We start from the raw sequence: 23,365 nt of genomic DNA, 5'->3' as shown, positions 1-23,365 counted from the left end.
TTTTCTTTTATTATGCTAGCCTTTCTAAATATCCTTCTCTTGTTGATGAAGCGCCCCCTTATGGAGTTGAGCCTGACTTGGGCAGCCGCTTTCATTGTTGTACCATTATATTCTTTTTTTCATGTCTTTTATGGATGGCTGTTCTCATTCCGTCGGAGGCGATGGAAGCGGTGCCAGCTCTTCGAAGCGACCGCGTCTCGACCTGCCCGCAAGCAAGTAGATCATTCGACGTTAGAGGGACTGACTCGTAGCTAGGGTCCCATATCTCTTCTATTATTCAATTTGATCCGTCTTCATGTTGGTATTCGTTGGGACGCATGCTTAGAACGGCCTCAGAGCATCTGCATCAGTGAACTCCATGGGGAGTTCACACAGTTTTCAAAAAAAAAATATTAAAATAAACAAAAAAAGTGAACATGTCTCCTTGCAGGGTCACTGCACTGAATCCGGATCATCATTGTAGCGCGGACCCCACGGCACGTGGCGGTCCGCGATTGGTCCGATTAATTAATTAATTAATTTTTTTTAAACAAAAATCAAACAGAAAAAAAAAAAAAAAACTTTGTGAACCCCTTTCATGAGGTTCACTGATGCAGATGCGTTGTTGTATAACAAGTGCATAATGTCCACTACTAAGTCCGTGTAAAAAAAGTATTGTTTTTGATGCAATAATGAAATATTTTGGTTTCGTTATTTGTCTCGGTTTTGTAGAAGATTGGGGTTTCATCTCCCGAAGTTGGTTAGTTGGTCTGGGTTTCAATTGCCTGAGGTTCATCTTGTATCGTAGCATTTTAATTTTTTGGGGTTTGTGACTCATAGTTTAAAACATGCCGAACCATCAAATCTTACCAAAGCATGCTATCTTGTACTTTTTTCCGTTTCAAAGTAGATGTTATTTAAAGAAAATTTTAATCTTCCTAAATAGATGATATATTTACATTTTAATATATTTTTTTACTTTATCAAAAATTGGATAACCAATGATATTTTATATTTGGTTTTGTAATTAGTTAAATAATTTTTAGTTTATATTTTAATCAATTTTAAACAAAAATAATTTTTTAGTATTGTGCAATATCCTAAAACTTCGAGTATTTTAGAATAGCGAGATTATTTATTTTTATGATATTGTGGATGAAATTAAATGTTGAAAAATATGCCGAACGATGACAATTTTGGGTTCGACTGATGACCATTCTGAAAACAAGAGGAACGAATAGAAAAAACGTAAAGGAATAAAATTACAGGAATGAAAATAAATGATTGTTCCTTCTCAAATTTAACGAGAAATATTTTTGTTATTTATTTCTCTAAAAAAAACGGTAGAAAATGAAAAAAAAAATTATTCATTGTGATGATATTTTTTTAAAAAATGGTCCCAGTAACCTTTCTTTAAAAAAAAAAACAAAATAAAAGCAATTAGTCCAACAAAGAAAAAAATAAAATAAAGATAAATATATGTGCGTCAAAAGATTTTCTCTCAGAGGTTTTCTCGGGGAAGAAGAAACTGACATCTGATAAGATCCAAGAGTCAAGAGAGAGAAGAGATCTAAACGGGTTGGTCTCCGATGGGAACGCTTCAGTCATTCCGAAGAGCTTACGGAGCCCTAAAGGACACCACTAAAGTCGGCCTCGTCCGCGTCAACAGCGATTACGCCGTATCCACTCCTCACTCCTCCTTCGATTCTCGATTCAAATTTCGCAGATCAAATCTCTCATAGATTCGTTTTTTTGTTTTTTTTTTTATTTGTCTGCAGGATATAGAAGTGGCCATAGTCAAAGCCACTAACCACGTCGAGTGTCCTCCCAAGGATCGCCATCTCACGAGTATGTGATTCCTCTTTTTTTTTTCATTTAATTATTTTTTTTTTTTTACTTTTCCAGATCTGATTTATCTTCTCCGGGGGAACTGTTACCAGAGATCTTCATCGCCACGTCAGCAACTCGGCCTCGAGCAGATGTTGCTTACTGCATTCACACTCTCTCTCGTCGATTGCACAAAACCAGAAACTGGACGGTATACTATCGAATCACCACCTTACCGTTTAAATAATCAGATCGGTTACTGCTTTGGTTAGGTTTCTCAGATCTTTATATTTGAATGAGTCGTGATTATATGTGTTATTCTCTCTCCTTCACATAGGTTGCGTTAAAAGCATTGGTTGTTCTACACCGGCTTGTAAGGGAGGGCGATCCCACGTTTAGAGAAGAGTTATTGAACTTTTCCAGGAAAGGACGCTTCTTGCAGCTTTCTAATTTCAAGGATGACTCATCCACAGCGGGTGAGTTCTTACTGTCACCTTACATTCATGGGCCTCCTAGAAGCAAATGAGGCTCTTTTAATGTTTCTGCAGAAGAGTTCCTCGCTGACTAGACATTTTGCTTTCTGCCACCTCTCACAGCATGGGATTGTTCGGTCTGGGTACGCGCTTATGCTTTGTTTCTTGAGGAACGGCTTCAATGCTTCAGAGTTTTGAAATATGATATCGAGGCTGAACGTCTTCCAAAAGTTTCCCCGGGGCAGGAGAAGGTATCGTTTTTTTTTTTTTGCGCATACGTGGTTTCTGTGGCATCATGTACATTTTTAATGGTATTCTGTTTTGGAAATTTGATTGCCAGGGGTATAGCAAAACAAGGGATTTAGATGGTGAACAACTCTTGGAACAGTTGCCTGCTTTACAGCAGCTTCTGCATCGGCTCATGGGTTGTAAGGTGCTTCTTTGATGTCTTTTCTAGTGTCGTTCTCTATTTTATTGTGAAATTGTATTGGAGCAGCTTTCTTTGACGAATGAACTGAGTTTTGCTATTTTGAGTTTTTTTTTTCAGCCAGAAGGTGCTGCAAAGCACAATCATATCATACAGTATGCACTCGCTTTGGTATGTTAAACTAAGCCTGGGCACATAACTTACATGTTCACATTTATCCCTAGTTCTTACTCTTAGTTCTATGTCGAGTATCTCATGTTATATCCGGAAAGAACAGGTTGAGTTAAGTTCTGAGATCTTTTAAAATTTCTATTTGCAGGTATTGAAGGAGAGCTTTAAAGTGTATTGTGCCATCAACGAAGGTATTATCAATCTAGTAGAAAAGGTAGGCTCAGTTTTTTCTTCTCCCTCAGAAGTTACTCGCTCTCTTCATGTGGTCTTTGCTTTTTCCATGTCTCATATATATGCATATATTGCAGTTCTTTGAAATGCCAAGACATGATGCCATCAAGGCCCTTGATATATACAAGCGCGCGGGTTCGCAGGTAATTTTGTTGAGTTTTTTTTCTTTCTCTATTGGGTCCATTTAGATTTCACTTAACGAGAGCTTGTCTATCTATGCAGGCTGGCAACCTTTCTCATTTCTACGAAGTATGCAAGGGATTAGAAATTGCTAGGAATTTCCAGTTTCCTGTTTTAAGAGAGGTATCGGATAAGACCTTTTTTTTTTTACATTTCAATATTTTAAGGGCAGGGACAATATTATTACGGTATAACTGTGTTTTTTGTTTTCTCAAGCCTCCACAATCTTTTCTTGCAACTATGGAGGAGTATATGAGAGACGCACCTCAAATGGTTGACGTCTCAGATGGGCCACTGGTATTGTCTATATTCTCATATTTATGGTCCTACTGAACCATTGCTTTTCTTTTGTAACTTATTTTCTAAAATCTCTGTCAACATACAGCTTCTGACGTATAGGCCGGATGATGAACTTACTGATGAACCTGCGCATGAAGAACATGAACCATCATTGCCTTCAGATAGTACTGTTATTCCCTCTGAGGAGACCCAACCTCCTGCTTCAGCAGAAACTCCACAGAATTTAATTGATACAGATGATCTATTGGTGAAGTCTTATTGCAGATGATATAGATTTTAGATTTTTTTATGTCCTTGTCATTCTCCTGTCTCTGATTCTTTCCGTGTTCCGCAGGGTCTAAACAACGATGCACCTGATCCATTAGAAATCCTGGATCAAAATGCGCTTGCTTTGGCGTTAGTTTCTACTGATGGTCAGCTTCTTAAACTACACACTGGAGCGCTAAGTTCGCCTTTTGTTGTTTATCTTTCGCATTTCTGATTCAGTTTCTGTTTCCAGTTGAGTCTTCGTTCTTTGATTTGGGTCAAGCAAGAGATTCGGATCCGTCAGGATGGGAGCTTGCCTTGGTTACAACACCTAGCAGTGATATATCCGCAACCACAGAGAGGCAATTGGTAAGATAATATTCTTATGTTAACTTGCATCATTAGTTGCCATTATCCTGTTTGGGGCTGGTTTATTGAATTTGTGGCTTCTTAGTTATAACCGTTTTTGTCGAATGCTAGGCGGGTGGCTTAGACACGCTCACCCTGAACAGCCTATATGACGATGTAGCCTACAGAGCAGCCCAACAGCCTGCTTACGGGGCGCCAGCTCCCAATCCTTTTGAGGTTCAAGACCCGTTTGCATTTTCCAACAGCGTTTCGGCCCCTTCAGCTGAAAGCAACCCATTCGGCCCCTACCAGCCAGCCTATCAGCAACAACAGCAGCAAGAGCTTCAGGTTGCACCAGGCGCTGCAAATCCTTTTGGTGACTTTGAAGATTTTCCAGTAGTTGCGGTTTCAGAACCGCAAAAGACCACCGGTTTTGGGCAATTTCCAGAACCACAGATGACCACCGGTTTTGGGGGAAATCCAGTATTCGCTGTTTCAGAACCACAAATGACCACCGGTTTTGGGCAATTTCCGGTAGCTGCGGTTTCAGAACCACAAGTGACCACCGGTTTCGAGGAATTTCCAGTAGTCAATGTTTCACAACCACAAATGACCACCGGTTTTGGGGAACTTCCAGTAGCCGCGGCTTCAGAACCACAAATGACCGCCGGTTTTGGGGAATTTCCGGTATTCGCTGTTTCAGAACCACAAATGACCACCGGTTTTAGGGAATTTCCAGTAGCAACGGTTTCAGAACCGCAGATGATGACATCCGGTTTTGGCGAATTTCCAGCATTCGCTGTTTCAGAACCGCAAAAGACATCTGGTTTTGGGGATTTCCCAGTAGCTGCGGTTTCAGAACCGCAAATGATGACATCCGGTTTTGGGGAATTTCCAGCATTCGCGGTATCAGAACCGCAAATGACATCCGGTCCAGTAGTCCCAGTTTCAGAAGAGCAAAAGAACTCCGGTTTGGGGGAATTCTCAGTAATCACGGCTTCAGAGCCGCAAAAGACCACTGGTTTTGGGGAATTTCCAGCTAATGCAGCAGGTGGTCATCAGCAATATAACAGCAGCAACCCTTTTGGTGGCATGTGATCTCAGCTTAAGGTAAATGTTTCATTTGTCACAAGTTTGTGAGTTATTTGTAAAGAAAGACTCCGAGAAACACACATAATTGTAAAACCGTCTCTCTTTGGTTGGTGAGCAAAGAAAGAAATATGGTATCCGTTATGCATTTAAACAATACAATCACTCCTACTTCGCAAGCATTGCTTTGTTTTGAATGCGATTTACAAGCTTTGCAAAAATCCTACGCTCGGTGTAAACTGTTAGAGCATCATTAGTATTTAACATATAGAATAATAATATTATTTCTTTTTGTAATCTAGAATTTTAAACAAAAGAATAGTAAATTAGCAGGGGAAAGGAACGTTGGACTTGGTTTTGAATATAATTAAACTTTGCTTAATGCAACACAAAAGTCGGAGTTCCAACGCAGTAAACTCTAAGCACACTGATCATACTTTATTATACACAAGTATTATAACTTCATATCAAGGCCTAGGCTCCACTATTGGCGTATGTGTTGACTATAGCAAGCGCATTACTCGTGAACCTCTAGACGTCGGCGACTTTCTCGCAAACGGCGGTCTTCGTTTCTCCGTCTTCCATCTCCTCCGTTATCCCATCAGTACACGTCTCCTCGTCCGTCAACGCTGCACTCATCCACGTCTGCACGTTACTCATCTGGAACCTAAACGTCGGAGCTCCGGGACGACGGTGGTTCATCTCCCGAAGCTGCCGGAGCGAGCCACGCATCTTCTCCATGGCGTCTCCCACGTTTGAAACGCAGTCGTGGACGGCGGCAGAGGCTGAGGCGCGTGAGAGTTTTGAGAGATAAGCCGTTGTGTATTTTGCGCGGGAAATGGAAACTCCGATGGCAAGCCTAGCTAGCCTCGCCGGGTTATATTGTACGGCGGAGGCGTAGCCAGCTAACGACGTGAAACACACGTCTGGGTAGAGCGTTGCGTTGCAACTCGTACGGATGAAATCTAGGTCGTTAGCTGTTGTTGGTCCAGGAGGGAAACGGACAGCTGAGATTGTCCGGAAAATGAAGAATATGGTGGCTAAGTGAAGAAAGGCTGACGTATAAATCTGCCTTGCCATCTTTTAAGACTTTTAAACTCTGATTATGTTTTAAGGTTTTGGTAGTTTACAAGAAAGATTGGAGGGTTTATGTAGGCATTGAGGGATGGAGATATCTGACATGTGTGCCCTTATGTTCATTATAATCACATTATTGCCACTAATCATTTTGTCTGGTGCATTTTATTCACGGCTGGTGTGTAAAAGAAGGCTTGATAGTTTTCAACTCTTAGCCGTACCTTTAAAGAAACCCCCATACTTATAGGTTTTAGAAAAATTATGGGTGTCTTTTTCAAAAACAAAAAATTATGGATGTGCACGTGAGTGAGATTTTGGATGGACATAACCAGTTGCAACTCGACCACGATAGAATCGTACGGTGAAGAATGCGATGATGGGATTCACGATGCGATGATGGGATTCACCAAATTAAGGATGGACTACGTGGAGATTCGCCTACCTGCAGTGTTTCTGCCCATATAAAAAGTTGTCCAAGAAGAAAATGTACGCACGCGTAACTACTAAACATTTCTAAAAAAATCAGAATGATCCAACTAGTGTGGGATTAAGATTCAATCATATAGGAGATCAAACTATTGGAAAAAATTCTTATTTACTTTGTAGTCTCAAGAGACTATCATCGATTTGATAATAGAAACTAATATAGTACATATAAGCTGCTGGAACTATACACAATAATCTATCGCTTTTAAGTTAGTGCAAAATTTAGATATATATTTGATGAAAAACCATCAAATATATATCACCATGTTGCTCTTAGTGTGTGTATGTGTGAGAGAGTGAAAAACATGTGATGCCACCATACTTTTAGTACATGATTCTCACCATGTTGCTTAAGAAGTAAAGTCCACTTAGAATGCCACTTCCGGAAAAATGAGTGTGTATAGCATATAGTGGGGAGGTAGCCGACATTACATATAGTGTGTTATAAAAGATCTGATTGGTAGTGTTGTTTGAGGTAGGCTTATTTTTTGTGTAAATATTCAATAAGATGATGCAAATTGTTTTAAGAAAAAAAAAAAAGATATTTCAAAGTCGGTGGAACAGAGTTCTGATTTCCAATAGAGTATCAGTTGTTGGTATTCAAGAGATCTATTAGTGGAACTTGTCCAACGACCATAACAGCATAACTAACGGGGGTTCTTAGGGTGAAGTTTTTAGCGGAATATAAGAATCTATATTTTAAGTTTTAACTAAAAAAACTAAGAACCGGCTTTTAAATCTCTTATTTAAGAGCCGGTTCTTAACTTTTTAGTTAAAAGTTAAGAGACGGATTTTTATATTCCGCTAAAAACCCTACTCTAAAAACCTCCCATTAATCATGCTCTAAGAAGATGATATACTACATAGAGTGTACATGAGGAAGAAGAGAGAAAAAGAGAAAAAAAAGTAGAAGGCGGGAAGAGTGAGTTGTCATTAGAATAATAAGTAGTTACACAAGTTGTATAGAGTCTGTTACAATTGTAATATAAGAGGACCCAAGAAGAATAAGGAAGTCAGTTAGTTGGTGAGTCTTGAGCTTGCTTCTCTTTGGTGAGCAAGAACGTATTGGCTTGAGTCTCTGGTTTGTAGAGATCAAGAGAGGGAGGTTGGGCGGTTATTCTCAATAAACACCTTAGTTTCTATCAAATTGCTGCGTCGTGAGCGTTATGGATCGAGACTTCGCGAAAATTGATCGAGGTGACGAAGAAGACGAAGGACGGCGGAGATTCGCAATCGGATCCTCTGATGACTCTGGAGGGGCTAGCGTCGACGCTTCAGGAGCATACGTCGTCTCAGATCGCGACGAATCGTCGATTTACAGATTCGTTTTGCGAATTGGAGAAGAACGCGGAAGCGATGGAGTCGAGAATAGAGGTTTCGTTGGAGGCGAAGATTGACGAATTCTATGAGAAGATGTGTGCGCGTTTGGAGAAGAAACTGTCGAAGAGCATCGAGGTATCCGAAGATTCGCCACCTCCGTATCGCCACCCGAATTATCAGGTACATCACTCTAACTTGGAACCTGTACGTAGTGTTAGGATGGATGAAACGGTAGATCGGAACATGATTGTTGGGAGTAGGGAACGTATGTTGAAGCGAGTGGAGTTACCAATCTTTGATGGTGCGGATCCTTATGGTTGGTTTGCGCTGGCGGAGAGATTCTTTCGGATTGGAGGTTTTGATGAACGAACGAAGCTGGAAGTTGTATCTGTGAGCTTAGCGGGAGATGTACTGAGCTGGTTCAACAGTGAGATGCATAGAAGAGCCTTTCGAAGTTGGATGGAGTTTAAGGAAAAGTTGATGGTGAGATTCAGTAAGGAAAAGCTCAGGGATCCCAGTCAACCGTTCTTTGCGGTGACGCAGACAGACTCAGTGGCACAATACATTAACGCATTTGAGGATCTATCAACACAAGTCACTGGGTTAACTGATCGTCAATTGGAAGGAATATTCATGAATGGCCTAAAGGCAGAGATGCGAGAAGTTGTTAACATGTGCAAGCCTGTTGATTTAGATGAGATGATATCAACAGCATATCAGATGGAGGATAGTGTACTCTATCGAGTAGTTTGTCGTGAAAGAAAAAAAGAAGCAAAGGCAGGGCAGAAAGGGACTTTTACTAAGTCGTTTACGTCTTCAAAAAACAGCTCTGGTTGGACACCAAAGCCTCAGCAAGCCAAACAAGGTGAAACAAGTAATCAAAGACCACAGCTGCGATTAACTGAAGCACAAATTGCGGAGAAGAAAAGATTGAGATTGTGCTTTACTTGCGATGAAAAATGGTCAAGACAACATTGATGCCCAAGCAGAGCCCTGCATGTGCTTACGGTTATTAATGGTCTGGAGATGGAAATATTGGATCAATCTTTGATAGAGGTCGATAGGCCTGGGCGTTCGGGTACCCGTTGGCATTTTGGTCGGGTTTTTCGGGTTTTCGGATTTTTCGGGTTTACGCTTCTAGGTCCCATACTAAAATTTTATTAGTACGGGTCGGGTTCGGATAATAACACTTCGGGTTCGGTTCAAAATTGTATTGCATCATAAAACCCATAAAGTAATCATATATCGTACGGATTCGGGTTATATCGGTTCGGTTCGGATATAACCAAAGTAAAAATTAATCTATCACATATAAAATTGATAAAATAACAATAAAATGTTAAATCAAGCATGAAAACAAACATCATTTGTAAACAATATGTATTGCCTTATAGAGAGTAGACTTTTTATTTCAATGAGCAAATTATAAAATACTTATTTATAACTAATTGTGTACTTAAAGCATTTATTAGAATTTTAATATTTATTATTATATATAATATTACCACAAATATTGAATTTAATAATTGGAATACTTATATATATTTCAAAATATTTATAATGACTATTAATTTCAGATTTTTCGGGTTACCCGTTCGGGTTCAGTTAATAACACTTCGGGTTCAGATATCTTTTGTACCACCCTACAAAACCTGTTCGGGTATTTTTACGTTTCGGGTCGGATAACGGGTCGGGTTTTTCGGTTCGGGTTCGGTTCGGATTTCGGATTTTATGCCCATGCCTAGAGGTCGAAGAGGAAGTAGATCGAAGGTACGGCAGCTTCAATGATGGGATTGTCTTTCAGTTCGTTTTTGGGATTATCTTCTGTGACAACAACAAAACTCCGAGGATTGATTAAGAAGAACAGTGTGGTAGTGATGATTGACAGCGGTGCAACACATAACTTTATCTCACCTGCAGCAGTTCAAAAGATCAAACTTAAAGCTACAAGGTATGAGAACCTAAATGTGCTGTTGGGGACTGGTGTGTCAGTGCAAGGCACAGGCGTCTGTCAGGATGTGAAAGTGGTGTTACCGGAGATGTCATTTTCAGATGACTTTATAGTTTTGGAGTTGGGAAATGTGGATGTTATATTGGGAGTGCAGTGGCTGCGCACATTGGGAAGTGCAATGTGGATTGGGAGAACAATGAATGGTCTTTCTATTATCAAGGAAGACTGGTAACATTGAAGGGAGATCTGTCGTTACATGCACAGAATATGTCATTGAAAACTTTATCCAATGGCGTTAGGAAAGAAGCGAAGAAGGGAATGTAAAACATGGAGATTAAAGAGAGCGAAGGAGAGCAGTTACCAACTATCATAGAGAAGACATTGACGCAATATGATAAAGTGTTCCAGAAACCGAAAGGATTACCGCCATTGAGAGGCAGAGAACATTCTATTACATTACAAGCAAACTCTCAGCCTATTAGTGTGCGGCCCTATCGATACCCTCATGCACACAAGGAGGCCATGGAGAAGCTAGTACAAGAGATGTTAGCGGAAGGGTTGGTGCGACCGACTCAGAGTCCATATTCAAGTCCAGTACTTTTAGTAAAGAAGAAGGATAATTCACACAGATTTTGTGTAGACTACAGGGCTTTGAACAGAGCAACCGTTCCGGATAAATACCTGATACCCATGATTGATCAGTTGCTAGATGAGCTACATGGAGCGAAGGTGTTTTCAAAGCTGGATCTGAGAGATGGATATCATCAGATAAGGATGACTGAGAAGGATATTGAGAAGACAGCTTTCAGAACTCATGATGGTCATTTCGAGTTTCTTGCTATGCCATTTGGGTTGACAAATGCGCCTTCAACGTTTCAGGCATTAATGAATGATTTGTTTCAAAAATTTCTGAGACATTTTGTCTTAGTCTTTTTCGACGACATTCTCATTTATAGCAACTCCTTGGAAGAGCATGTGGAGCATCTAAAGCTGGTGTTGGATGTGTTTGTGGAACAGAGCTTGTTCGCAAATAAAAAGAAATGTGCTTTTGCTCAAGAAAAGGTTGAGTATCTAGGCCATATAATATCCAGCTCCGGAGTTTCTACTGATGGGAGTAAGATTGAGGCAGTGGCGAAATGTCCTATTCCGAAGACGGTGATGGATTTGAGAGGATTTCTTGGTTTGACGGGGTATTACAGGAGATTTGTGCAAGCGTATGGGTCTATAGCAAACCCATTGACGGAGTTGTTGAAGAAGGATCAGTTTGATTGGTCTAAGTTTGCGGAGACATCATATGTTACACTGAAGGAGGCTATGATATCAGCTCCGGTACTGGCTCTACCGGACTTCAACAAGCTGTTTATCGTGGAGTCTGGCGCGTCTGGATTTGGATTAGGAGCGGTTCTCATGCAGGACAATCATCCAATAGCATTTTTCAGTCGCGGCTTAACTCAGAAGGAGCAACAGAAACCCATATATGAGCGGGAATTGATGGCTATTGTGATGTCTATTCAGAAATGGAGACACTATTTGTTGGGGAGAAGATTCCTTGTGAGAAATGATCAACAAAGTCTCAAATATCTACTGGAGCAGAGAGAAATTACTTTGGATTATCAACGATGGTTGACAAGAATTATGGGGTATGAGTTTAATATTGAGTACAAGGTGGGGAGTGAAAACGTCTTTCACGCATTGATTACTCAGCTTTGACAATGCAGTCTGCGGAGTTGTTGGCATTGACAGTTCCATCATACCTACAACTTCAAGATTTATACCAAGAAATCAGCGAAGATAAGAAGATACATGAAGTGTTGTTGAAGTTACAAAGGGGAGAGGAAGTGAAGACTGGGTTTGCGATTGTAAGTGGCCGTTTGTTTTATAAAAACAAGTTGGTCATTCCGGTAAACTCTAAGCAGATACCGCTGATTTTGAGGGAATGTCATGACAGCTTGATAGGAGGTCACACAGGGGTGTTGAGAACACTACAGAGAGTTAAGGCAATTTTCTACTGGTCCAAGATGAGAAAGCGAATTCAAGACTATGTGGCTGTGTGTATGGTGTGTCAATCACACAAGTATTCAACGTTATCACCAGCTGGGTTGCCTCAACCTATTGAATTGCCGGTGAAGATTTGGGAGGATGTGGCTATGGATTTCATTGAAGGGTTGCCAACTTCAAATGGCGTTAATGTCATCTTGGTGGTTGTAGATCGTTTAAGCAAGTACGGTCATTTCATTACGCTTAAACACCCGTTCACAACCATCGACATTGCTCAGAAGTTCGTCAAGGAGGTGATACGCTTGCATGGGTATCCAAAGTCGATCATTTTAGACAAGGACAAGATTTTTTTGAGTTCTTTTTGGAAGGAGTGCTTTCGGATGTCAGGGACGCGTTTACGGTTTAATACAGCCTTTCATCCGCAATCTGATGGGCAGACGGAAGTTCTCAACAGATGTTTGGAGACGTTTTTGCGGTGCTTTGCCTCAACTCACCCGAAAACATGGTCCAAATTCATTCCTTGGGCTGAGCTGTGGTACAATACATCGTATCACACTGCTTTAAAGTGCACACCGTTTCAGCTAGTTTATGAAAGAGAACCACCATCTTTGTTGGATTATGAGGTGGGCGCGACGCAAAACTTCGAAGTAGAAGCGATGTTGCTGGAGTAAGAGAAGTTCTTGAGCTCCATTAAATAAAACTTATTACGAGCTCAAGAAAGGATGAAGAATAATGCAGATAAACACAAGAGGGAGTTAGAGCTTGAAGTGGGATGTAAGGATTTTCTGAAATTGAGACCGTATCGTCAACAGTCAGTGAGTAAACGGTTGTTTCAGAAACTTGCTGCGAGATATTATGTCTCATTTGTGGTCACGGGTAGAGTGTGGAAGGTTGCTTATCGTTTGCAGTTACCTGAGACATCACGGATTCACCCGGTTTTTCATGTTTCACAATTGAAACCAGTGATCGGTGATTCTACGGTAACAGCAGCGTTACCCGAAGCTATGGGAGAAGAGTTGTTGATTGAACCTGAAGAGATACTGGAGACTCGTTATAATGAGACGGGTCATTTGGAGGTGTTGCTGAAATGGAGGAATTTACCGGATCATGAGACTTCTTGGATGAAGGTTGGCGAGTTGAAGAATCACTTTCCAAGTTTTTCACTTTAGGACAAGCTGAATCTTGCGAATTGGGGTATTGATATGCTACATAGAGTGTACGTGAGGAAGAAGAGACAAGAGTAGAAGGCGGGAAGAGTGAGTTATCATTAGAATAATAAGTAGTTACAAAAGTGGTATAGAGTCTGTTACAATTGTTATTGGACCTCATACTATATAAGAGGACCCAAAAAGAATAAGGGAGTCAGTTAGTTGGTGTCTTGAGCTTGCTTCTCTTTGGTGAGCAAGAACGTATTGGCTTGAGTCTCTGGTTTGTAGAGATCAAAAAAGGGAGCTTTGGCGGTTATTCTCAATAAACACCTTAGTTTCTATCAGAAGATTGTAACACTAGGCAAGAGTGTGGTATTAACATAACAACAACACAACTATTGTGTTTGTTTATAACATGGAAATCGGTCAAATAACCAAATTAAGTTTCTCGAATCCTATCTGCATTGAAAGCCCGAAAGATTCATAGGTCTATTACTCTAAGGCCCATTTCCACCAACCCTTTAGTTTATATCATAACTAATTAACTACAGTCTGTGATGTCTGTTAATGCATTCAAAAGACTGAAAAGTACTAAATTTATAGGAACCGGGTACGGGTTTTGGATTTTCTTGGTCATTTCTGAGTCTTCTATCCAAACGAATTAAATTTCATACTATAATAAGAAGCATTCGTAATGAATTTAAAATTGAACTTAGATGATGAAGTTAGATAGTGCATTGCAAACCTTTTTAAGTCATTGTTCAATTACTTCAGTTACATTAATTTTGAGTTTTTTTTTCAGGTTAGTAGAGTGAAATTAACTTCGAACATATACAAAGAAAAGTCTAATATGGTTAAAACTTTAAGTTGAGCCGTTTATAACAGTGGTCGGTAGATCCGCAAAATTAATTTGAAGTTTCATTCTCAAATCCTATATGGCGGCTCAATAATCTCCACCAAAGACTTTAAAGTATATCAAAAGCAAAAGGCCACTTGAAATATTATCAAATAAATAACATCTTACATTTACATGGCGGGTCCTATATCTTACTGGAACATCTTACGTTTACTGATTTCAAGTTTTTCCCCTCTTCAATCTTGTATATATCTACTCATACATAAACAGAATAAATTATCATTATGCAATGTTATTTTAGTTTCCATGATTAATTTTACCATTTTAATCTACATAAGTATTTATTTTCCACATTATAACAATGTTAACTGATCTGGTTCCATTTGTGCCGGTCAGTTTCTCTGGTTCTCAGAGACTTTCCATGTCGAGATTTTCTTATCCGCTGGGTCATTCGGTTAGGACGCGTCTCGTGTTTCCATGTGTTTGAGCCCATCATCTCAGCACTAGAACCAAACGCGTGGTTGCTTTGCGTTCTTGTGGATGTGCTCTTCCAGCTCGGGCGGTGACCCGGAGGGCAAAGCATGGAGCTGCGGCTGCTTATCACCCTGTTTTTTTGTGCAGGTCCTTGGCGTATGGTTCTTTGCGTTTCAATAAATGCTCGGTCTTGGTGATGCGGGAGTTCTAGGCCTCTTAAGAGGTTGTTGTTCGTGTTGGTGGATGCTTAGGAAGTCTGCATCGAGTTGTTCTTGGTCGAGCCAATCATAAAGAGCGGATCATCGGAGAGATCAAAATTACCGGGTTCTGACTTTCGGATTAACTGTGGTTCTTCTTTTTGCGGCAAGCGGTTGTGCGGATTAGTTGAGAACTCCAATAGCTAGCTTCTTCTTGTTGTGTTTACATTTTTACTAAAAAAAATTGAAGCCTTTTATTTATATTGTCTGACTGCTGGCGACTTCATCAATATCCCCCCGGCTCCACTGATCACGTTGTTATTACTTGCTGATAGACATAAAAGGTGGCCAATGAGCTAGTATATAATATACGGTTCATATTTAATAATGATACATACCATTGGTGGCCTATAAGATTAATGATACATACATCCACTTGATTATCCAACTGAAACATACAACCACCTCCTTCGTTTTTGTATGGCTAATAAATTCAACCCGTCTACTTGTAATTAATCATGCGTTTAATGTCCACATCCACACATAACAGACTTTATTTTTATCAATGCTCATTGATAGGAAGGAAAACAATACAAAAGGTTTTAACCTCGAGATACTTTAGATACAAACTATAGGTCTATATGACACATCATATATAAAATAGTGGGTTAACATGTTAGCTTAATTAGGAAGAATTGATGATACCATGACAAATTGATGATAGTAAAACATACAAAAGTGTTTAGGAAAAATATTATTAGACTCTCGTGAAAATAATGTTACAAGATGCATAGTTTATATTAAGAATAAATCAACCTAATTTCCTAAACTAATATGAAATAGTATATACTCCTTCCGTTTCCGAAAATAAGATTTTTTAGATTTTTTTCTTGTTCCACAAAGATAGATTTTATATATTGTTAAGATACTTTTTTATACTTTTGAAAAACATTAATTGAAAATATTTGAATTGATTAAATTTCATTGATGGAAAGTTATTGAAAAGAATATAATAAAGTAAAAAATAAATTAAATTATAAATATTTATTAAATTTTTAATAAGCGTGCATACTCTAAAAAATCTTACTTTCGGGAACAGAAGGAGTAATAGATAATCATAAGTTTCTTATTCTAACCTATTGATGTATATCCTAATATTGACCATTGGCGATCTTCTAGATTTCTCGATATGTTCTAATATTTTCTCTCTATATATATATTCTCCTACTTTAGTAGTATACAGATATTAAAAATATATATAGAGAAATGTTATGACACTAGTTTGCAATATGATTGTCGGGGACCTGGAAATAAAGATATGAAAATAGACAGTCACTTGCGTGCCATCAGACATATGATCCGGTCGTGATTTCTAACTAGAGATAATATTGAAACCGTCGACGTGAATTATTTATTGTCGATTTTAATCAATTATTTTGTTGTTACTTCTTTAATTTCTGGAGCAAAAACTTTCATGAGTTCTCCCACATAGTTTTTTTTTCTTCTAATATTCCCCAATTTTTGATATTTTAGAGTCATGCATGTAGGATTTTTTAACACATGGATAATGTAGTAAATAACTAAAGGATGGATATCTACCATATTGATATTCCATGGGGATGTCTATAGAAAAGAAGGAGAGAATTTGTTATAAATCATATCGTGGATGGCCCATAACCATAGCATTTTCCAAGACCATACTCGGCCCATACACATAGGCGGCTAAGTCTTTGAGATGTTTTTTCTTTCTCTTGTCTTAATAGTTTTCCTAATCCTAGTTGGTTTAGGTTTTGGATACTTTCCATATTTCTATATCTTGTAATCCTTATATAAAGGAACCATATGTTTTATGAATAAATATACAAACTATTCCCCTTAGTTTTATAACACGTTATCAGCACGATAACCTCTAAAACCCTAAAGCTAAAACCAAAAATCGATAAACCCTAATCCTACCCGGTGAACACCCTAATCCCGATTGCATCCCGATCCTACGCGTTCCCGATCAGCAACCCCGCATTCCCGTCTCAGCTTCAGACGAACTCAACTCAGACGAACTCAGCCCCAGCTCTTGATCCAGGACAGCTCGTGCTCCAGACAGCAAGCGTCCCGTTCGCATCAGAGCCGCTCGCGATCCGACAGCAACAGCTCCCATTCAACGATCAGCCGCTCGCGATCTCAGCCTCAATCCGTTCCAGGCCAGCTCGCGTCCCGTTCCTGTCCAGCTCGAGGTTCATTCTTTGGTGGTCCGGTTTCAACAATCAACTAAGCTAAAGGTAATTTGAATTCTAAGAACATATGAATCGAATTGGGTTGATTAATAAAGAATGAAACCATAAAACCTAATCTTTATGATAAAAGCCATATGATAATAGATCAAACCCTAATGAGTAAATCGAATCTCTAAAAGTTCGACCCCCAAACCCTAAATCGAAATTGATCTATTGATCAATTAAACTCAAAACCCTAATCGGTTTTTGAATCTCAAAACCCTATGATCCAATGATCATATCGTGTGCTTAAATCTCCCTTGATCTATGATTAAATCAAAACCCAGAAAACGTAAACCCTAAAATTGCTAGAAATCGAATCAAAACCCTAAATCCTAATGTGAATCCGTTTTGATGATTGTTCTTGTTTGATTAAATCTTTTAATGTTTTGAGGTTTAGGTTGCTAGAATATTTTACCTTCTGATTTGTTTCTGTTTTCTGAAAACTCTAAATTCGTTTTAACCTAAATATCATGTTATAAATCTGAATTGAAGCATGTTTGATTCTTATTTGTTTTGATTGATCTTGTTGATTGAGCATTAGGTTGATAGTTTGATTGATCTCATAACCTGTTTTCTAAAAACCCTAATATCGAATATGAAACCTTAAAGGCTTTGAAACCTTAAAATCGCATACTGCTAAATTTAATTGCTAGATTTCTAAATTAATTTGAAGTTTAGGATCAGTGGCTAGATTAGTTGTTTTTAAACCCTAATCTGAAAGCCTAAACCCTAAGTTGACCAGACTTGTTTCTGAAACCCTAAATCCGCATAAACCCTAATTCTGATTCATTGCCTTTGATTGAAAGCTAAATTGCTATATAACCCTTAGTGAATTCGTATGCTAGTAATTGCACCGTGGCCGTGTGGCCTTGTTTGTATCTTGATAGTATGGTCGTGTGGCCTTAGTGCATAATAATCTTGCTGCATATAGATCATCTAAATCCTAAGTTTGTTATGCATCATTTATCACCTAGGCTGTGTGGCCTCATTGCATATCATCCCCATAGCCGTGTGATACTATCATCGAGGGGAATAAAGAGAATGACAAAAATTTATACATGGCAATAAGTATTATCCGCCATCATCTCACTGAGGGTCTAAAAGATCAGTATCTCACTATTGAGAATCCTCTAGAACTTTGGACCGCTTTACATCGGAGATATGATCACCAGAAAACAGTGTTACTACCAAAGGCTACATATGATTGGAAACATCTGAGAATCCAGGATTTCAAAACCGTGGATGAATATAACTCAACTCTATTCAAAATTGTCTCCAAGATGAGACTTTGTGGTGAGACTGTAATAGAGAAGGATTTGTTGGAAAAGACTTTCTCCACATTCCATTCTAGCAACGTGTTGCTGCAACAACAATACAGAAAGAAAGGTTTCACCACGTATACTGATCTGATCTCATGCCTATTATTAATTGAGGCTAATAATGAGTTGCTCATGAGGAACAGTGAGATGAGACCTCCTGGATCAACTCCATTACCTGAAGCCAATAAGGCTGTAGAGGAAAAGAAAGAACCCACCAAAGAAAGTAACCACGTCCATCATGATAAACCACACAACTATGGAAATGGCTATGGTAGAGGAGGCCATGGTGGATGGAGAGGATGTGGTGGGCGTGGCAATTATAGCTCACACAGCCGTGGGAAAGGGAACCACTATAACCGTGGTAGTGGTCCCAGTTATGGCCGGTCCCAGCTATGGCCGTGGTCGAGGCATAAGCAGTGGTATCTCTAAACCACCACACTCGTACAAATCAGTATGCCACAGGTGTGGAATGGATAACCATTGGGCAAAGAATTGTAGGACTCCCAGACATCTTTGTGACCTCAATCAAGAGAGCCAGAAAGAGAAGAATCCAGAAGCCCATTTGGTCCACCATGATGGGAAAAACGATTTTGATCATGACCAGGATGACCTTATGGATTATGAGACTTCAGATTGCCTAAGAGAATGAGATGATTTCGACATTATGTTTTTGTGCTTTTGCTTTGATTTATGTTTGCTTTGCTTTGCTACTTGCGTTTTTAATAATATGATTTCTTTGAGTTTACTTTATTTCTATTATCTTATCTGATTTTATTTAATAAGATGAATAGTTTTATTATTGAAAACGCCAATATGAGTTTATAAATTGCGGGTATGGTACACATTTAGGGGTACGGCCAGATATGTATAAGGGCAAGCATTTAGATGCTTTATATTCACCCAGAGAAACCCATTGAGGTTATATAGAGATATAAGAATGGTTTCCACAATGATACAATAGGCAAAAGGAAACAAAAGTTCTTTCAGAGTTATGAAAATCGCCCAAGACCATAGAAAAGTAGTCTAGACTATACATGCATTCTCTATTGATCTAGACTATGCCAAGATCAGTAAGATAGAGGCAAAAATCATGGTAACCAGAATGGTTTACCCACAAAATTATACACTTTATGGCATGACCGGATTGGCCATCCTGGTCCAAAACATGATGTGAAACTGATATTGGAAAGGGCACAAAGAGTTATCCCATAGAATCTCACGTGTGTAGCATGAACACAAGGGAAAATCATTAGGCCATGATGTCCCAAGCACTTAAAGATATAGTATGTCCATGAGGGGGCAGTGAGGACAAATCCGCACATGTCCATACTATATATAGCTTGGCCATCACCCATAGGTCCAAACTCTCAGTCCAAGGCTTGGGGACACACGAATTTACATGCATCTTAACTAATAAGCATCAGACCATTTAAGTGAGCATAGATATTCTCATCTCAAATTTATTACGGGTCATAAGCCAGACATATACCACTACAAGAAAACACAAATTTAACGACGGCCAAAATCGTCGTTATTTACTCGTAAAAGACGAGTTACGAGGAAATGGCGATGAAAGGCGTTTCGTCGTTATACGTTTGTCGTAAGAGAAGATTCGTCGCCATTTCCTCGTCCATTAGCGAGGTTATATTTTCCTCGTAAAGAAGAATTAAGTTTTCCTCGTAAAGACCACGTGGGGTTTCCACGTAACGCGGTCGTTGTGCTTCCTCGTAATAAACTCGAAAAGGATTCGTCGTAAAAGACCCGCAAAAACCTCTAAATATATTCGTCGTAATAAAAACGTAAAGAACACGAAAATATTTCGTCGTAATAGAATCGTAAAGTATACGAAATAGAATCCACGTAAAATCCTCGTTAATAGTTCCTCGAGATTTTGTCGTTAATTTTCCTCGTTAATACATCGGGAATTAGCGACGAAATTACTTTGTTTTCTATTTACTGAATTTATAAATAAAAATAAAATAAAAATTATATTTATTTAATTTATTAATAAAATTTTAATTGAAATTAAATCGAATAGAAATTTTTTTTTTGGCCGAATCAAAATGAAATTATATAATATATAAATAAGTTTTGAATTTTAAAATACAATAACAAAAAAAAAAACTAATGCTGCATTGCCGCGTCGTAGAATTCCTCGCTCCTTCTCGAGAGATCTGCCTCGTTGACTTGCACGGATGTCTCGCCTGGAATGGGGTTTTGTTGTTTCATGGTCCTGAACATGGCCTCCCATTCCGGATTTGTGGCCGCTATGACGTCCAAGAAGTTCTCGAGACCACTCATACGAGCTGTGAACGACGTTTTTGTCGAGGCCAACTCGTTTTGTGTCGACGTCAGCTGATGTTGTGTCGTCTCCAACACGTCGCGCAGCTGAGAGACTTCATCATCCCGTCTCTGGCCATAAGAGGAAGTCGCTCTCGGAACATCGTTGACGGAACCAATCCCCAACACACGTCCCTTTTTCCTAGGAGCGACCTTAAAAAACAATAAAATATATATTAAAATTTAAATTTTAAAGTAAAATGGAATTAATAAAAAATTTATATAAAATTTACCTCCTCGTAAATTCTATCCACTTCTATTGTGGATAAGACGACGGGTGATCCGTCGGCGGACTCCTGCGCCAGCTGGGTCTCACGCTCGTCAATACGAGCTGCCACATCATTGTAGATCTTCTCAGACTTCTCATCTACAAATCTGCCCGCCTTGTTCTTGTGGGTCCGATCGAAAAGTTCCATAAGAGTCGGTAAATGTCCCAACTCCTTGGCCTAAAAACAGTTAAGAAAGTTTTTATTATATATATATATATATATATATATATATATATTAAAAATCGAAAAGTTAAATATTTAAATTACGTACCATTTCCAAACGGATGCGGGCGTGTGGCTTTTGGCCCGTACTATGTTGCATCGCCCTGTGGCCGTGCTCATCTACCGAGTTACGGGAGGCGGAGCAAGACTGGGCGACTCTCATGGCATCAGGATCCCTCCAATAACGGATGAGGCCATCCCACACGTCCGTGGTGATGGTTGCGGGTTTGCCCCGCTCATAGCCCTTCACGATCCAGTCACCCTTCCAGTTGGAGACCGTGTCCAACAAACGTTTCTTCGCCTTGTCGATATACTCTTTCCGCACCTTCTCAGTGACCCCCATGGACCAATTAAATTTTTGCTGCAAAAAAAAAAAATATTAATAATTAGTTTAGAAAAATAAAATTTAAAAAAATATAAATCAGGAATAAATTGTAAAAACTTACAGCGTAAATCTTGAACCACGTCCTTCTGATGTAGATCGGAGTGGATTTCCAGTTGGGATGTGCCATGGAGAAGTAACCTTTAATCCTCTCGGTTACTTCTGTTGCAAGGCAGTTATCAACCCCAAACCTGAAAAAAAAAAACAAATTTAAATTTTTAAATATTTATTAAAGTCACAAATGAATTTAAAAAAATTAATGTAACATACATACCAGAGAGTTCCGTCAGGTCGGTCGGGGTCTATGATCGGTAAGCCTTCTCTGCCTGGCAAACCGAGAATGTCCTCAACAGTGTACTGAGAGTAAGGACAACTCGGTGGCACCATCAAATCAGCATGAACCTGATTGGCGGGCATCTGAGGAGGCACATGAGGAGCTGGCATCGGATGAGGAGCTATCGGAGGAGGCACATGAGGAGCTGGCATCAGATGAGGAGCTATCGGAGGAGGCACATGAGGAACTGATGGCGATGCCGTAGAAGAAGGCGAGACTCTCTGAGAAGATTGAGTCTCGGGGACGGTCTCCTGCTGACCCGAAGAACCGGGAGCTGAAGAAGAACCGGGAAGTGAAAGCGGGTCTAACCGACTACCCGGTGGACCGAACATCTGCGAGTAGTGAGCAGTACGCTGGTGCTTGCGAATAGTCTGCAAAATTTAAATTTCTAAATTAATTAAAGTCAAGAGTAAAAAAAAAAATTATGAACAGTATTAACTACGTAATTAATAAAATTACGAAAACTAAATTTTCTAAACTAATTTCGTAAACTAAATTCCCTAAACTAACCACCTAATCTAAATTCCCTAAACTACTTAGAGAGGAATGAGAGACTTACCATGGGGAGAGGAAATAGAGAGGCTGTAGAGAGGAAATAGAGAGGAAATGAAGAGGGCATGCGGTTTAGCCTATATATAGGATTACGGTTCGTCGAAGATTAATCGCAAAATAACGAGGAAAGACAGAGGCCCGTCTTTCGTTTCGTCGCAAGGACCACGCAAATTAACGAGGAAATACAGAGGCCCGTGTTTTTTTTGCGAGGAAATACAGAGGCCCGTCTTTTATTTTACGTCGTTCTTGCGACGATTTTTGTTTTTATCATTGATTTTACGTGCAAATAGCGAGGCTTTTTTTGCGAGGAAATACAGAGGCCCGTCTTTTATTTTACGTCATTCTTACGACGATTTTTGTTTTTATCATCGATTTTACGTGCAAATAGCGAGGCTTTTGTTGCTAACCCCTAAAATCTTAAACCCCAAACCTCAAACCCTATCTTTCTTATCTCCAAACCTCAAACCCTATCTTTCTTATATTTCTTATCTTATACTTCATATATTTAATACGTTGGAAAACAATTTTACAAATTTTGAATTTGACATATCACACAACAAATCAAACACACTCTACAATTTTGAAGTTTATATAAAATAGAAAATAATTTTTTTTAAGTTTATATAAAATAGAAAATAATTTTTTTTTAGTTTATATGAAGTAGGATGGGGAGTTTTAGGGTTTGCACATTTGGGGTTTAGGGATTTGGGTTTCATTTTAGTTTAGGGCTTATATTTACCGACGAATTAACGACGAAAAGTAAAATAAAAAAGCGAACCTCGCTCATTCCACGTAAGTTCACGAGGCTCTTACGACGTTTTGGTCTTACGTGGAATAAGCGAGGTCCGCTTTTTTAATTATAAAGCGTCTCTTATTCCACGTAAGTTAACGAGGCT

General features: G+C 39.2%; 1 protein-coding gene and 1 pseudogene across 1 annotated transcript; one reads left to right on the top strand and one right to left on the bottom strand.

Annotated features, from left to right (window-relative positions):
* The first annotated feature begins 1,414 nt into the window (after positions 1 to 1,414).
* On the top strand, positions 1,415 to 5,453 carry LOC106401145 (putative clathrin assembly protein At1g14910). Its single transcript, XM_013841602.3, has 15 exons — positions 1,415 to 1,658; positions 1,758 to 1,827; positions 1,920 to 2,017; positions 2,144 to 2,282; positions 2,403 to 2,530; positions 2,620 to 2,712; positions 2,827 to 2,877; positions 3,026 to 3,091; positions 3,186 to 3,251; positions 3,331 to 3,411; positions 3,505 to 3,585; positions 3,674 to 3,835; positions 3,923 to 4,001; positions 4,088 to 4,203; positions 4,315 to 5,453. The coding sequence occupies exons 1-15, from the start codon at positions 1,569 to 1,571 to the stop codon at positions 5,278 to 5,280; spliced, it is 2,286 nt and encodes a 761-aa protein (XP_013697056.1). The 5' UTR covers positions 1,415 to 1,568; the 3' UTR covers positions 5,281 to 5,453.
* Positions 5,454 to 5,611: 158 nt separating this feature from the next.
* On the bottom strand, positions 5,612 to 6,566 carry LOC106349824 (annotated as a pseudogene).
* Positions 6,567 to 23,365: the final 16,799 nt, after the last annotated feature.

Source organism: Brassica napus, chromosome C5 (assembly GCF_020379485.1).
Source record: "Brassica napus cultivar Da-Ae chromosome C5, Da-Ae, whole genome shotgun sequence".
NCBI lineage: Eukaryota > Viridiplantae > Streptophyta > Magnoliopsida > Brassicales > Brassicaceae > Brassica > Brassica napus.
This window is presented reverse-complemented; position numbering and strand designations above follow the sequence as displayed.

Excerpts from the sequence above, each read along its gene's own strand:
- LOC106401145 (XM_013841602.3), top strand. The coding sequence starts at position 1,569 with ATGGGAACGCTTCAGTCATTCCGAAGAGCTTACGGAGCCCTAAAGGAC. Across the intron at positions 2,878-3,025 it reads TACAGTATGCACTCGCTTTG|GTATTGAAGGAGAGCTTTAA; the intron begins GTATGTTAAACT and ends TTCTATTTGCAG. Across the intron at positions 4,204-4,314 it reads CAACCACAGAGAGGCAATTG|GCGGGTGGCTTAGACACGCT; the intron begins GTAAGATAATAT and ends GTCGAATGCTAG.